The following is an 18,580-nucleotide window of genomic DNA, read 5'->3' as shown; positions in this document are numbered from 1 at the left end:
TAATCAAAGAACTTTTGGGAACGTAAAATTTTATTTCACAGTCGTAAAATTATACATCCGTCGAATTACGGCAGTGTGAAGACATCGAATCTGTACAAAGTAATAATAAATGAGTAAGAAAAAGAAAAAAAATGCATGAGAACGATTACATATTTATCATGGCGTGTAGCATGTAATTAATCGCAGCGGATGACCGCGTAGTCGGCCGCGTCGAACGGTGAGTTGTGTTGCTCCTGCCTACCATCTGTACGTGTCCCGTACGTAATTCTCAACTATTTCTTTTTATAATGTAAAAATTAAACTTTGGACAAAATTTTGGTAAAAAAAATCGTCTTTTTTTCTCGATTGTCTCAGGAATAAGACATTTTAAACAAACGTTTGTTCTGAATCGCTCTGCATATTGTGGTATATATTTTGGTTAAAATGCATTATATACAGAGTGATTCAGAACGATCTATATGTCCCTGTAAAAACGTGTTCTTGAATAAATTCTGAGACAATTTTTTCTGTACGAAAATTTTGTCCGACGTTTACTTTTTAAATTATAAGAGGATAAAGTTCATAAGAGAATAAAAATCATGGGTCGTGTACACATGGTAGACAAAAGCGGCGCAACTCACCGTCCGACACAGGTAAGCGCCCGTGTCGGACGGTGAGTTGCGTCGCTTTTGTCTACCATATGTACACGACCCGTGATTTGCTAACTTTATCCTCTTATAATTTAAAAAGTAAGCGTCGGACAAAATTTTCGTACAGGAAAAATCGTCTCAGAATTTATCCAAGAACACGTCTTTACAAGGACACATGGGTCGTTCTGAATCACCTGTATAGTCAGAATGCTATTAAGACCAAAAAATTAATGTACAAATGCGTTATCTTGCTCATGCACAAAAGTCAGTATTTTATCTACAGTTATCGTATTTACTTATTAAGTATATTATCAAATATAAATGTTACAATATAAAAAAATATTAATACGTTATTGTATGTTTTTAGTCATATAATATTCTAATTTTATAAAAAAAAATAAAAATATTTACTAAAATCATGTCATTTCTTCAACAAACATAAAAAAATAACATTTAAGTACAAACAAAGCTGGGCAAAAAAAATTTGAAATATAAAAACAAGTTGTATTTTATATTTCAAACACTTTTCGTCGAACTCTGGGTGAATCTAAAACATATTTTATTATATCGTCCATTATATTATCCATATTTTGTGCAGATTAAAATCAAACTCCACCAAAGATTACTTTTTATTATCTAAAGTTTCTTAATAAATTAAGCTCGTTATTTATTATTAGCATAAAAAAATTAACAATTTGTCATCTTACCCACTTCGTCATCTTACTCCTTTTCTCCTATTCTTGCGTTAAAGCATCACAAAAAAACACTTTATAAAAAATTATGTTTTGATTTCATATTTACGTACATTATTTATCATAACTGGACTTGACATTCTATGTACATACATATTCATATAAAATTTATTAATATCTTACAGCATAATTGTATCATATTTACCTGGATTGTACCTTATCTATCATATATGTATTAATAAACTCATTTTCGATGCAGTTATTAATTTTTTGGACAAAGCCAGTATTAATGAGCTCAGTTTGTGCAATTATGTGTGCCAATTGATCATAAAACAAAGGTTGCGCTTTACAACAACTCTTCACGCTTTTGATCACTTTATCTGTATAAGTAAAAAATATTTTATACCATAAGTAAAAGATAATTTGTATTAAAAATTTATAAATTTCTCTTTATTATCCCATAGAGTACCGATTGCAGAGTTTTCAAAAAGGTTTCACCTTTTCACATTTAATGAGCAACACTTTTGAAAAAATTCTGCAAAATGTCATATTGCAACAAAAATATTTTTGAAATCTTGTGATATAAAATATTGCAATAGAAATGTTTCTAAAATCTATATGCAGTAAATTTTTTTAATTTTTAAATTAGACAAATTGTCTGCTTGTTAATACCCAAGTAGAAAATTTGGTTTGTTGTTTCTGCCGACTGGACAAGCAAAAATTTTTTAAGCCCACACGTGACGTGTATTAAATTTATATAATAGGAATACAAAAACAAATGCAAAAAATATTATTAAAATAATGAATACGACATTACCGGTCAAAAGCAGTTCTTAGTGCTCAATAATTTTTTCTAGGTGAATTTAAACATTTACAAGATTCCTCTAAATTGCGCGCCGAAATTTTGCCAGACTTATAAGCTTTAAAGAAGGATATGAATGTAATATCACAAAATAAAATTGCTAATCAATTTAATTATTCATTTGATGCTTGTACAAATCTTTACTATCTCTCTCTATCTCAAAAAAGCAATTTAATTTCGTAATATTACATTCGGATTCTTCTTTAAACTGTGTTATAAATCCGGCAAAATTGCAGCATGCAGTTTAGAGGAATTTTGTAAATGTTTATAAATTCATCTGGAAAAAATTATTCAACACTAAGAACTGTTTTCGACCGGTAATGCCATATTTATTATTTCAATTTGTTATTACAATTCCCAGTCTTATTAGAATTTGTATTGTATAAAATATTGTTTTATATGTATTATCCATACTTTTCATTAAATATTTCAGAAATTACATTTACATTTATTATTTTAATTAAATAACAAATAATAAATTAAAACGTAAAAAAAATACATTATATTTTATATCAAAACGTGATCGTAACTGTGAATCAGTGTAAATCAATGTAATATGTAATACAAATATAAATTAATATGTAATATAAGTCAATAATAAGCCATTAAATTAGGTGTAATAATTCTGAATATAATTAACTATCAACTTGCAACGTAAAATGATTGACATTTCAAACTTACTTGTCCTTCTTCAGCATCTAAGTTAATATATGTTCAACAAATTAAAATTATATTTATAAAAATAAAATAATCATATCTAATTAACAATAAAACAAGTGTCGCAAGTAACACATAAAAGCTTTGTGACCATGGTCAAAACGCCTTAATCACTATTTAATTACTATTAAAGCTCTATCAATTTCACTTATGTAAACAATTCTATTAAGTTCGATGGTGACAAAGACATTTTACTCCATTATTTGAGGAAGCATTTTATGAGAACAATTGATTTCCTAAATAAATTTTTCGACATAAATGGAAGGCGTATTTGAATGTGACGGCTCATAAGATTGTAGAAAGAAGTTTGTTTGACTCCGTCAAAGTTATAATTAAATTTATAGTATAATGTAATTTGTAGTTTAAAGTCATTATATTTAGAAAATTATAAACAGAAAAACTTCAGTAACTGTTTGATAATACTTCAGAACGACTTCACTTTTTCAGTAACCTTTCAGCAATATTTTTACAAGATTTTAAGTGCTAGAGTCACAAACATTTTGCAGTTCCAGAGACATCTCTAAAACATTGCAAACATATTTTGAAACCTTTTTGAAATGTTTTATTCTTTCAGTTCAAATATTTTTAAAACATCTTTAATAAATTTCAGTACGGAATATTTACTGTTATATTAATTCATAAAGAAACATTACATTAAAGAACACATTTTATTATAAATTTCTTATTTCAATTTTTTTTTTTAGTTACAGTATACATACCGGATATTCGGCAAAAAGTGAAAAAAATTTTAAGAATTCTAAAACGACAAAAATCAAGAATGACAAGATTGTGATTAAAGCTAAAGATTTTTCAATTACAAATACTTAAATATTAAGTTAAGATTGTGTATTATAAACTCGTATCATCTCCGTTATTAGATAATAAATTTTAGTAATTGATTGTGTTAGCGAAACAGAACAACATTTTTTCTTTGTATTCCAGCATACTTTTCGGAGCAATTTCCTAACGGAAGCTAAAAAGAAGTACTTAACAAAAACAAAAAAAAAGAAAAAATATTAAAAGTTATTAACTACAAACAAAATTTTTTTAATATATATTAAAAATAATAACATAAAATAAAATTGTTTATATTTTTTACGCATATTTTAAGTACTTATAAGACAAAAACATTATTGCATTTTTGAAAGGAGCATTCATCTACTCAATTTCAATACACTTTTAAAAGAAGTGAGTTCACCTTTTCTGTTATTTCTGAAATCTCATGAAATCTGTCAATCATAATTTGCAACTCTTTATTTTTAATTCTTATATTTCATTTAATAAAATATCTTTTTTCTAGAATTGCTATTTTTCTTTATCTCTATTAAGCCTCTTTTGCTCTTTTAATGCTTTGAAAAATCTTGATAAGAATTCCGAGCAATAATTATCATTTTTTTTTTAATAATTTCAACTCTATCTAAACTACTTGCAATTTAAACTGCATTATACATTCGTTTTTATGTAACAATTGATCAATTGCTTTGATTTAATCTATTTCATCTTCTTCCTTATTGAAAACTCTTTTTCAACAAATGCATTTCCACTAAGCTAAGAATCAATACTATCTTCATAAATATCTGAAGCAAAGTTATTATTAAGAACAACTTTCCAAAAAATGATCCATTGTTTGGTTCTCCCTCTTTTACTCCTTTAATAATTCATTGAAACTTTTTTTTCATAATTTGAATTGTTTTTCAATCATACCACATTCCTTACTAAATAGCTAATTATTTTGGAGAAATAACTTTAAAGCTAAAGATTTAGGTACTTTATATGTGATATATATAAAATGTGTGCGTGTGTGTGTGTGTGCGCGCAGCCGTTACGGTGCTCATCGTTGTTCTCCCGCCGCGTAATTTGTCAGCTGCGCTCCGCCCGCGCGCCCATCTATTGTCCGTCCCTGCTTTTCTTGTATATACGAGCGTTGATTCGCTAACTTTAACATAGTATAACATTTAACAGAAGGCTCAGATCAAAAAATGACTCAGGACTTTTCGATTTGGATTCATATCTCTATCTCACGGTATACTTTAGGTGCAATCGTTTTGTTACACCGCGCGTGTGTGTGTATGTGTGTGTGTGTATATGTGTGCGTGCGTGCGTGCGTGCGTGCGTGCGTGCGTGCGTGTATATATAAGGTAAAATCTAAAAAGTTAAAAAAGTATTTTTTTTAAATTGTGAAATGAGAAATCTCAGAATATTTCAGAATTTAAATGTATGAAAAGTTCTAAGAGAAGATGTAGACTTTTCAAGTACTTCTAATTGTAAATATTTCCAAAAAATGTTCCAACTCATATAATAATTTTATGAGAAAAACTTTAATCAAAAAGATTTCAAGAAAAATATGATGAAATATAAAAAATTTCTCATAATTATAAAATCGTTCTAAAAAATTATAAATTTTTTATTTCTCGTTGAAAAAAATGTAAGAAAACATTAGACAATCTGAAGAATTTCACATAATTTCACATGCGAGCATTCTAAGAAATTATGAAATTTCTTTTTTCATATTTCTTAAAAAAAGTGTAAAAAAATATTAGATAATCTGAAAAATTTTTCTTAATTTATAATAGGATCGTTCTGATTGAGACATTATATTTTATGTCTTGATAAAATACACTTTTTCTAAGAAATATAAAATAAGAAATTTCATAATTTCTCAGAATGCTCGCATGTAAAATTCTTCAGATTGTCTAATGTTTTCTTACATTTTTTCCAACAAAAAATAAATTTATAACTTCTCAGAACGTTTTCATAATTATGAGAAATTTTTTATTTTTAATCATATTTTTCTTGAAATCTCTTTGATTAAAGTTTTTCTCATACAATTTTTATAGGAGTTAGAACATTTTTTGGAAATATTTACAATTAGAAGTACTTAAAAAGTCTACATCTTCTCTTAGAACTTTCCATATATTTGAATTCTGAAATATTCTGAAATTTCTCATTTCACAATTTTTAAAAAATACTTCTTTCACTTTTTAGATTTTGTTTCATAAAAAATTATACAAATGTTCCAAAAAATAATACAAAAAAAATCTGAGAAAAATTTTCACCAGAGGTCTGTACGTGTAACTCGGTTCTGTATAGAGTCTAGAAGTAGAAAGTCTGGACATCTCAAAATTCCACGTGATTGGACTGCACCTAGAATGGCAGCACCTAGAGAATCTCTAGGAGAGAGAATCGCCAACTGGGGTCACGTGACCAACTCTGTGATTGGCTGGCGGAAATGTGCAAATTTTGCATTGCGACGTCAATGCATTGGCCGGCACGCATCACGCGGAACCACCGATCGTTCCTCGCGATGAAGTCAGTGAACGCATTGACGTCGCAATGCAAAATTTGCACATTTCCGCCAGCCAATCACAGAATCGGTCACGTGACCCCCCTTGGCGATTCTCTCTTCTAGAGGTTCTCTAGCAGCACCAATACGGATCCCTCTTTAATCCTCTTTAACTAATGCTATAACAGCAAACACGTTCAAGTGCACACAATGATAAACATAAAGCTCACGTACATACACTGACATATTCATCACCGACATTTTAGGGGAAGATGTCCAGACTCTGTACTTCTAGGGACTGTCCTGTAACCGAGCATCTGATATCTATGGAGCGTTTAATGAACTACAAGTGCAAGTCGGTAACTACAAGTGCAAGTCAACTCCTACGGTAAAACGTGGGCACAATTATTAATGAACACCCTGTATGTGTGTATGCGCGCGCGCGCGCGCGTGTGTGTGTGTGTGTGTGTGTGTGTGTGTGTGTGTGTGTGCGTGCGCGCGCGCGTGCGTGCGTGTATATATATATATATATATAAATATGTATGTATAATATTTTTATTTTAAATCTGCACAAATTTTGATATTTCCATGATATCAAGATGAATTACCGTACCATATACTTCTTATAATGTATAAGCACATTTTTTATTATAAACAGCAATGAATTTATTATATTGATTATTTTATAACTAATTGTAAATCTTGCTATTAATACTAACGTAGAGATTATTTGACAAAATGTTTGCAATTGTAATATTTTTCAAAAAATGCTGCATACAAAAATATTTCTTGCACCAGAAACATTGTATTATAGCAAGTGCACCAGATATAGAGCAGTGTGGTATGTCTTGAATATCTTTTCCAGAGAAACAAAAATCTACTGGATTTTCAAAATGTGGCGGCCGTTCCTCGATGTATCCACTTTTAAACCAGCCATATTTAAAAAGATTATGAAATCACAAAAAAAATAACAGTATATACGTTAAAGATTGCAGAAATATTTTTATATACAGCATTTTTTTGAAGAATATCATTGTGGCGGCCGTTTCACTAGACACCATCAAGCGCCGGCACTGTGGTCGCTCGCGGGCGCGCGCTCGCCAAGCGCCAATGCGCGCTACCGCGGGGCGGCAACGCTTTCTCGTGGTTAAAATTCATCCGGCAAGGGGATATAAAGGCGATCGGAAGCGAGCCTTCACGTTCTCGTAGAGTGAGTCCCGTACGGGCCTCTGCACGGCACAAAGGCAGTGTTGTAACCCTTTTTCTCCGAGTGCTCTGTACTCTTTATTAATCGGCTTCACTGCGGAGTCGGCGGCCCAGGCAGTATCTTCTGATTCTGCCGCAGAAATGCCTGAAGTCATCGAGAGGCCTCCCTGCTCAATCGCGACTGTCATCCCAACGATCTAGCGAGGCCAAGCTGGAACTCGACACGGCCTCGCTGCCTTGGAGGCTCATCCCACTCACGCTTCCAACAACGTCGGAGTCTTGGTGGTCTGTGGATCCACGCACTCCTCGAAGAACTGCCTCAATCCAAACAACATTGCCTACGGACAGACGACAAGTCACCGTCATCATCCAGGCCAGCAACAAAGCAAATGCACTCAAAGACGAGTCCAAAGAGTCGGACAGTAATCCTCCAACGCCAACTTCTTGCCTGCCAACTCCGGGACGTCCAAGAGCAAAAAGACGCAAGGCGACCAAGAAGAAGCGACTCTTCTAACTCTCAACCGAAGCTGCCTTAGACGCTATTAAGCGCCGATAAACTCACCCACACACCAGTGCCGTCAGGCACTGCTAAGATATACACAACACGAACACACACACCTTTATGTGTACTTTCTAAGTGATTAAAAGATTTGTTCTTTACATAATTCTCACAGTCTATCTCCTGCCTATCCGCTTCCCGTGCGCATCCCACATCATAATTGCAAACATTTTGTCATATAATCATAACGTTAGTATTAATAGCAAGATTTACAATTAATTATAAAATAATCAATATAATAAATTCATTACTGTTTATAATAAAAAATGTGCTTATACGTAGGATATATATTGCACGGTAATTTATCTTGATATCATGAAAATATTAAAATTCGTGCAGATTTAAAATAAAAAAATTTTATTATTTTGTAGCATTATAACATAAAAGATATTTTGTCATATAAAAATTGGATAAATTTATATGTAATAATAATAATATATCTTTCAAGAGAGTGAAGACGGCATTTAAAATTCGTGCATTAAAAAATAGAGAATGGTATAAAGAATGGATTAGACCTACAGGAGAAACAACTATTAAAAAAACACGCCAAGCTAATCTACTTCATAAAAGGTGGTGTAGAAATGATAGCACTTTATCATTTTGTTAATAATTAATACTTTTTTAAAAAGTTCTAAGTTTTATTGCCAAGATACAAAGTGCCACAACCCGATTTTAATGAAACTTTATATACCTTTAGATAACATAATTAGATGATTTTAGAAAATATCTGTTGCAACCAATATACGGTTTTAAGGGGTGAAATCAGTCTTCATGTGTAAAGCAATTTTTAGCTTTTCCCTCTATATTTCGAAAATCATTCAAAATATAAAAAAATGTTTTATATAAAAGTTTCACAATAAAATTATCTCTATTTATTTACGTCAATAATATTTTTTAAAATAATTCAATTATTAAAAAAAAATTTTTTTTTAATAATTATTTTTTTAAAATGTTATTAACGTGAACAAATAAAAGTAATTTTACTATAAATCTTTTGTATAGAATATTTTTTGATATCTCGAATAGTTTCCGAGATATAACGGAAAAAGCTGAAAATCGCTATACACATAAGGGATGATTTTACCTCTTGAAACCAAATATGTGACACAACTGATAGTTTCTAAAATCGTCTAATTACCTAAATGTGTGTAAATAGTATAAAGTTTCGTTAAAATCGGGGTGTGACACCTCAAGAGGTTTTTTTGTTAGAATCACTTCTCAAATTTTTGCTTGTTATACAGGTTGTGACATTTTAATTTCCACAGGCAAATATCTCGGAAACTACGCAAGATACAAAAACAACTTTCAAGCAAAAATTGTATGGCTCAAAAGGAGACATAAAACGATACCTTGTATTGACCTTGGATGACGGCGCCGAGATCAGGTCACATTAATTTTTTCTTAATAAAATCTCTTATTTTTTTATAGCACATTCTTTAAAATAGCATATTCGTTGAGATTTCCGGTCAAATTTATACTTTTGTGTCAAATTTACATACATAACACAAAAAAGATGTAATTCGACCGAGCAACTTTACATAATGCACCTTAAATATTAATAATGCCGGTGGTACTGTAACTTTTAAGTCTTATAACTCAAAAAATACTTAATAAAAAATACTTAATAAAAAATACTTTGTTGTAGCATTTTAGAAACGTATTAATTTCAGTTACAAAAATATGCTATAAAAAATAAAATGTTACATTAAAAAAAACGACCTTGATCTGACGCCACCCAAAGTCAAACCAATCGTCTTATAACTTTTGTTTAAAACATTTTTTCGTATTTTGCATAATTTCCGAATCTAAAGAAATTAAAATAACACACCCTATATAAACTTACAATTAGACTAAACTTAAAAATACTATTTAATAAAGTTTCTAAAATTCTATTTTTAGAAACTTTACTAATACTTAAAAGCACGGTGTAATATATGTTACATCTTTTACAATTAAAAAAATTATGTTCTATTTCAATTTTCTTTTGTAACTTCTCATTATATATTTTGAATTAATGAATCCAAATCTAAAGTCCAAATTTAAATATTTATAACATTTGACTAAATATAATGGCTTAAAAAACAAATTTTAGATTTATGTAAAATATGCTACCATAATAATATGATATAATATAAAATATGATATTAATTTTAAACTTAAGTAAAAAAATTACAAATTTCATATTTTTTTGAAAAACGTTTAAAGTTTCAAAAATTTCTTTGCTTACGTATCATCAAAACGCACTTTAAGTCCGTCATATCATATCTAATTTTTAATTTTTTATCCTATAATTATTAATTTTAACTTTTAATTTTCCGCTTTTTACTTCAACTTTGTCCATCAATAATCTTAAAAATTGCTGAATATTCGGTTTGAAGTAATTAAACTTATTTACGCAGTCTCAATGAAACATATGACAAATCCGCAATTTTAAATTTAAAAAAATTTTTAAATCAGACCATATTCGTAAACAATAATCTAAAATATTGTAGATCAAATTTTAAGTAACTGATACTATTTTTTTTGTATTTTTAATGCACCATGTCAAATGTTATTTTTTAAAATTAAATAACAAATTTATTCACGCTCTTATTGAGTTAATCCAGTAAACAACTATTATTTTCAATTTTAAATATTTTGAAAATCTAATTTCACATTCGTAATCAGAGATCTGAAAAAACCCTGTATAACAAATTTCACAAAATTCGTATGCAAAAAAAAATGAAAAAAATTCAAATCTTTTTTAAATAAAATTTTTAGAAATTTTGTATGCGTGCGTGCGTGCACGCATGTGCATGTGTGTATGTATGTGCACGCGTGCGTGCATATGCGCAAAACAGGGACCTGGACTGGACCAAAACCAAAACCGATAAACAAATCATAACCGTTATTTTACTTATACCGAAACCAAAACCAAAATATTATGCAGGTTAATAGACCGAAACCGTAACCAAACCAAAAATATTTTTCCGATTTTTTCAGTCCAATTTTTTAAAATACTGTTAAAGATCATATTGAAGATCAGGTAAAAAAAAAAAGAAAAAGCGCGTACTGTGTAGACTTCTCTCTCTCTCTCTCTCTCTCTCTCTCTCTCTACAAAATAAAAATAAGAGAAAAAGATATACGGTATCTATTGTATATTTCATCTTTTTTTTCCTGATCGTCAGATTTTGCGCTTCATGCTCGGTCTATGTGTATGCAGTATTCCTACGCTATGGTCCCGCGCTATAAGCATAAAATATTTATACTCATTTATTCTGAAAATGCTGAAATAAAATAGAAACAAAAACAAAACTTTAACCCTTAAACACATAAGTGGGTCTGAGAGACCCCATATAAAGTTTCAAAAACTTGCTGTGTAAAAACGAAATAAAATAGAAGGTTTTGAGCAAAACATAAAAAAAGTTTAAAATCTCGTATTTCAATTGATATGGTTGATCAACTTTTTGGTCAACCATAGAATTCTAACGGCACGGCAGCAAAATTTTGTTAAGGTCAATGCGATCCATATAGTGTATAAATAAAACTTTTTTGTGAGTAATCTTATGCAAAAAAACTGGACAAAACACGTTCAAACAAGTCCGTTTGCGTATCTTACTCTGTCTAAAGTTAAAATACTATAGTGCCGTAAAAGAAAAAATTTTTGCGTAAAGTCCAAAATATATTATGAAACACATCAATTTTCAATTTTAGACACAATTTAATCAAAAATACCTCATATTCACCTTGTTACGTAAGTACATTTTTTAATAGAAATAGCAGTGACATAATTTTTTTTGAAAATATGACTCTTTAGCTTTAAAATGCCGTATTGTAAAGTTTTTAAAAGTTTTTTGTTACAAAGATATAATTTTTTTTTTAAAAGTGGATTTTTAGACACCCAAAAACACCTCATATACTCCTTGTTATATAATTCTACTTTTTAAAAGAAATAACAATACCATAATTTTTTTTTTTTGAAAGTATAACTCTTTAGCTTTAAAATGCCATATTTAAAAGTCCTTAAGTTTTTTATTGTAAAGATATGATTTAAAAAAAAAATAAATAAATTTTTGAACAATTTCTAATTTTTGCTTAATGGTTTTTCTTTTATAATTTAACAATAAGTCATTTTTCGACAATATCGATTATGCAGTATTATCACATTTTTGAAATTCTGAACTTTCATATAAAAAAAAAGATTGTTGGAAAATGTTAACTAAAACCAAAGTTATAACTTCTCAAAACTGAAAGTCTCCTAAACCCGAAAATGTGTTTACATATTGTACGGGATCGGTGTGTTTAAGAGTTAAAAGACCCGGAACCTCCAATGATTTTTAAACATTTTTCTAATAAACAAGTGTTGTTTACAATAAACAAGAATATTTTATAATATATTTATCCTTGTATTATTTTTATACATTATTATTTTTATACCATTAAATTTTACAGTAGATAATTGTACATCTGCAACTGTAACCGTAACCAAAAAAAATCGAAATTGAAACGGTTATGATCACCGTTATCACTAATAAGACCAAAATCGAAACCAAAAGTGAAAATTGGGTATAATTTCGGACCGTAACCGTAATCGGACCAAAATTTTATTTCGGTCCGGGTCCCTGGCGTAAGCGTGTGTAATCATAATCATAATCATAAATGTAAAATAAACATACTGAACAACTTCAGAGCTTGATCACATGTTTCAGCTTTTCCTGCTAAATGTTTTATTGCCATTACTGCTCCCATGACACCTTTACATTTTGTACTAAAACATATAATGTAATATTTGCTTTACAAAAAAGATTATATAACTGTATATTAATTTTTTTGTATATTAATCTTATGCTTTGCTTACATCGGTTTTGCAGTGGACAATTGCTTTTGCAACAATATAAATAAATCATCCCGTAATGATTCTGAAGTTGAATCATCAGCCAGACATAATCCATGCAATAAATCGCTCAAAGTGCCAACTTCTTCCAGTCCAAAACAATCTAATTTTTCTAGTAAAATTCTCAAGTGATTGCAGTGCAATACTAAACAATCTCTTTCCGTTGCATTCTCCGCCATTTTGCAAAGCACAGTTAGCGCATGTTTCACAGTTTGATCATTATTACCAATGAGAAGAATAATATTTTTGATAATCTCACGTTGTTTGAAAGGCATTTCTCTTTGACTAAGAAACTGCAAGCGAAACCATTCTATAGCAAAAATAGTAAATACACGTTCTTCAGACTTCAATAGTTTACCCGCCAATTGCAAAATTGGCAATTGTAATTCCCGAACAATCTGAAAAAAAAAATGCATATAAAACGTAATACAATATAACATATAAGATGTTCAACATTAAAAAAGATTAAAAAAGAAAAAATTTAAAGATTATGATTCTAAATGATAAAATAAGAGTATTACATAATATAAAAATACAGGGTGCTTTTTAGTAACGGAACAGTCATACACTGTGTTATAAAGTGTCGACTTATAGTTGGAACATTGCTTTTGTCGAAGCTAGATGTATTCGCCCTCCCATGGATAAATATTTATCATTTGATATCGTTTTCAAAATCGCGCAAAAACTAAGGTTAAGAATATTTATTAGAAAAAACGACATCCGCTCCAGTGATATCAAATGTAAAAATCTAGTATCCATGAGAGACACAAAACTAGCTACACAGCATTTTAACTGTGTGCAATTATGTCGATTAATGTCATAGCTGGAAAGCACTGGGCTGTACACTGTGTTATACAGTATCGCGTGTACATAACTGGAAAACACGTATATATTACTACATAAGATCCAAAACCAAAAATAATAAAATTACAATCAAGATTTCCTATTTTAATTAAAAATGTTTAAATATCCACGTAAAAAGTATACCTAAACCACGTGAATCTTTAGACATTTTAATTAATACTTTCAATCATACAATTCAGGAAGCAGGCGGATCTTCACATCATACATATTATTATAGGTTTTTAGTGTCGCTAAATTCAAATCCGCAGTCAGATGTCTCAAAGTTAAAATGACGATTCCAAAACGGCAAATTTTCAAAAATTGAATTTATCTTGCATGTTTTAAAATTTAAAATATAAAAATTTCAAAAGATACAAATTTCAAAAATATCATAATTTATTAAAATAATCAAAATAGCGCATCAAATGTGGTGGAAACTATTCTCTGTCTAAAACTATAATTCTAGAATATCAAATCTCTCCTTCCATCTACTTCTTTAACAAAAGGTCGTAAGAAAAACAGCCTAGCCAAAAAAATAATAAAATCGACATCAATTTAACGTCGAAATCATCAAATTGACATCGATGCTATTATCACTTTTGGCTAAAAAGATAACCGTTTTATCCTTAATCAAAAGGTTTTATAATTTTAAACAGATGTTACTTTGGACTTGATGTATCCACGTATGTACAGTCAAAGGATTAATATTTGTTTTGTCGATTTATACATGTTATTTTATATTGCTTTGATAATTAACAACAATTTACTTTTTCAGACACAAACATTCTTTCTGATCATCACTACATGGACATAGACTAACTAAACACAATTGAAGATTTTCCATAGATAAGATTAGCAGACCTACAATTTGTTCTTATAGAAAAAGTCCGCTTTACGCTGCATAACAATTTTACGTTTCAACTGCATTATGAAATAATATTATATTATTTTACCAATGTGTAAAATAATATAATATTATTAATAATATATTCACTATTGTTTCAACTATTCAATTTGTAACAAAAACTTGTGTAAATTTTATTTTCGTTTTTCAAGAATTTGTTTTTAGCATATTTTATATGAAAAAAAGCCCTAAATGTATGAACTATGGGTTGTTCTTTAATTATATAAATAAATCACGTTCTTATCGGTATTAATACAGTGCAATGTTTAGTTTCTGCAAAATATGGAAATGCCACTTTAAGAGAAGTAGGTCAGTATTGGCGACTTTCCTTTATATATTTACATTGTCAACTTTATTTGTTAATAACTTTTTAACGAATAACGAGCAATGACTAAAACCTTCTCACTCAGAATCATATATATTAATGTCATTGACTTATAAAAAGATAAATTTTTTGTAACTATTTACCATAAAAAATTCGTATTTCAATTATTACGATTTTAAATAGTTTATCTAATATAGCAAACAAAAAAATTAGAAAATATAATCATTTTGCTAGTAACTTGCAATAACACTAGCAGTGCCAAGTAAAATCGGAACTAAAGCCAAAATATGCAATTTCTAGCGAGCTCTGTTATATAGGGTGTCCCATTTAAGAAAGTACCCCAAACATTTCCAGTCCCTTGCATTTTACAAAAAAATGTTTCAGACAAAAGTTGTATGGTTTCGAGGCGGACGTAAGAATACTATTGGTTTGATCTTGGATGGCGTCGTCAAGTTCAAGTCAAGGTTATTTTTTTAAACGGAACATACTATTTTTAATTCCAAAATCTAATAACTAGTGTTAAGAGCTTTCCAAAACCTTACAAAACACTTTAGGTTAGCTTTCAAGCCTCATAACTCGGAAAGTACTCAACAAAAATAAACTTTCCTGTAGGGTTTTAGAAAGCTCTTGACACTAGCTATTAGATTTTAGAATAAAAAATAATAAGTTCCATTTTTAAAAATCGATGTAACCTTGACCTGAGCTTGATGACACCATCCAAAGTCAAACCAATAGTACTTTCTTATGTCCTCCTCAAAACCATACAATTTTTGTCTGAAACATTTTCTTGTAAAATGCAAAAAAAAACGGAAATATTTGAGGCGCCCTATTAAAATAGGACACTCTGTACAATATCAAAGATATTTTAATTTTGGAAATAGAATATATTAAACTTTTCCTAATAGCAGTTATAAATGCCTTCCCAGTGTGCTCCTATCTTTTCATACATTGCATGCAACGTATTCTACATAAACGCATATAAAAATGCACTAAAAAGACATTTATAATCGCAATTAAAAAAATAAATTGTAATTAAATTCCATTTCTAAAAAAATCTAAGACTTACGAAGATTGCCTGTCTGTTGCACAATAGTCGACTTTACATCAATTTGTTTTACGACATATAAGTTATAACAATAATAAATAAAACTTTTTTACTTCCTACACTTTATTTAACTTATTAAAATATATTTAAATCCATTCCACGACTTCATTTTAATGTCAGATTTACTTTTGCTTTTTCCTCAAATATTTCAATTTTCACAAATTTTTCATGTATTTCATAATTGAGAGAAACCGGGGCAAAACATTAGACGGGGTAATTCAATAATTGAAAATATTTTTTTTATGGGTACACATTAAAAATATATTTTAAATGCTATAAATACGTCCTAATGTAACAATGTTGCTAACAAAATTTTGTTGGCAATGACGTCATATTGAAGTCGTAGTAATGGAAAATGTGTTTTGTGATAGTCGATGTAATTTCTGATAGTCAGATTTCTTCAAAATTTAAGTAAAATAATGTTTTTTTTGAAAACTTTAAATGTATCGTGTTAAATGTATTTGAAACATTTCATGTTTACTTTTTCCTGTGTGATGTCTATTTTTGTCGATCATACGCAATAATGCGCACAATTGATGTTGGGGCTATTCGTAAAACCGAGCATCGGAGCGATTCGTTAATTGCAGTGCCTATGGGTAACTCTAACCTTACGTTGGCTGCGTTACGAACGTCTACGCTACGCAGAGTTAAGCATTGAAGTAAACTAAAGTTTTTCATTGATTTAGTTCAAACTTGATAATATTGTGTATTTTAGTACATTTAGAACATAATATTTAGAACATAAATATAAATATAAAATCCTTGCTCTCAAGCAAGTAAAAAGTTATAAAGCGTTAAAGATGGACACTTGTGAGGTTAGGAAATCTATCACACCGATGACATAAAAGGACATGCAAACATGTATGTTTGCAGTTGTTTTTTGTATATCTATATCCTTTTTTAAATAAAAAAAAGTCTTAACAACAGTTTTTTTAGTCTTTCAACTTAAAACACAAATTTCGAGATATTCCCGGACTAGTTACGAATTACTCGGGGCTATTCATAATTCTTAGCATTGGTCGACATTTTTATATGTACTTTAAAGCAAGTATATTTCCATGTTCTATCTATTCCGGCATTGTGAAAAGAAAGGTTCAGCCTTTCAAACTGTCCCATGTTTTTTTTTTTTAATGAATATAGAACTTAGGAGACACAAAAGAAAAAAATATTTAACGAATGGCCCCAGTCTCCCTTATCTAAAAAACTGGATAGGAAGATAGAGCGAAACGGCTTACGAATTCGTATTCAACGACCCAAAATCTATAAGAAACACCTACTCTAGTTTGAGAATCCTCCCAAAATTTTTTTTCTGTAGTCCTGTGTTATTATTATTGTGACGGAACATTTTGGCCTAACTTGGCACTTATCAGCCGTCCATTATACAATATTATTAGGTGTTAAACTTCATTCCTGCCGTTTTTCCGTCTATAAAATCGATTTATTCGAAGGGAAGATGAATGAATACCTTAATCAAAGTAATTTCCTTTATTTTCTACTTTTTCACATCTCTTCGGCAACAGGACAATCCCAAAACGGTAGAACGCGGTGTGTTTCGAGGCGAACCATTCATCCATTTATTTTTGGACTTCGTTATAACTGGAGAAGTGCGTGTTGCATCGATCGGAAAAGATAGTAATCGGACAGTGTAAAGTTTACATCAATTGTTGACTATGGATAATCTTTTTTGCATCAATATGTCATTCAATCGGTATAATTGCTATTGGTAGCGATCAGTTGTAACGGTTTCATTTGGAGCCAAGAGTTCGTAATACAGCACACCTTTTTGGTCCCACCAAATGCACAGCAAGGTCTTATGCTCGCAAATATTCCTCTTCGGCGTTAAAGCGGATGGTTGGCCGGGGTTCACCCATGATTTTTTCCGCTTGGGATTATCAAAATAAATCCATTTTTCATCGCCAGTCACAATGCGCCACAAACAACTCTTTTTTCTTTGCCTAGCAAGCAAAGAAGTCGTAATAGTCAAACAATTCAAAATGGCATTTTCTAACAACTCATGTGGTTTCCCTTCCTTATGAATCTTTCCCATAGCATGCAAGCATTTTGAGACGGCCATTGGAGTAACATTTAACTGTTCCAACAACTCTAAAACTCTACGTTTGGGCTGGATTCTCATCAAGCAATTCTTGCAGCTCAACATCTTCAATTTTTTTCGGCTGTCTTAGACGTTCTTTGTCTCTCACATCAAAATCACCGTTTCGGAAGCGTTCAAACTCTACATATTCTTTCCGATGGAGTTTAATCACCATACACTTCGAATAATAAGCGATGCGCTTCAGTTGCGGTTTTCTCAAAGTAGTGAAGAAGCACATGTTGGAAAAACAGATTTTCGCGATTCATTTTCAGACAATTAGAAAATGTCTTTGGCGTCAAGAAATCTAATCTATGAAGATTAAATCACTTTCAGCGATGTCTAAACTACAAAAGACATATGACTTCATCGTCAAAACTCGCCAGCGTTGGAGTCAGCACCCTCTAGTAGCAAGCGGCAGGAATTAAATTTAACACCTAATATATATGAAATGTACACATGCAATTGAGGTAAAAACAAGATTCGTTGAAAT

General features: G+C 30.1%; 1 protein-coding gene across 7 annotated transcripts in view; it reads right to left on the bottom strand.

The window, feature by feature from the left end:
* LOC105201497 (Fanconi anemia group D2 protein homolog) overlaps positions 1–18,580 on the bottom strand; it is a 194,246-nt gene that overhangs the window by 113,795 nt on the left and 61,871 nt on the right. For all 7 annotated transcript variants that reach the window (XM_039459785.1, XM_039459783.1, XM_039459782.1 and 4 more), the window contains 3 exons: positions 12,786–13,219; positions 12,604–12,695; positions 1,527–1,701 (listed from right to left, as the gene is read on the bottom strand). In XM_039459785.1, coding sequence (XP_039315719.1) covers positions 1,527–1,701; positions 12,604–12,695; positions 12,786–13,219 — 701 coding nt within the window. The remainder of the gene's footprint in view (positions 1–1,526; positions 1,702–12,603; positions 12,696–12,785; positions 13,220–18,580) is intronic.

This window comes from Solenopsis invicta, chromosome 2, assembly GCF_016802725.1.
Source record: "Solenopsis invicta isolate M01_SB chromosome 2, UNIL_Sinv_3.0, whole genome shotgun sequence".
Taxonomy (NCBI): Eukaryota; Metazoa; Arthropoda; class Insecta; order Hymenoptera; family Formicidae; genus Solenopsis; species Solenopsis invicta.
This window is presented reverse-complemented; position numbering and strand designations above follow the sequence as displayed.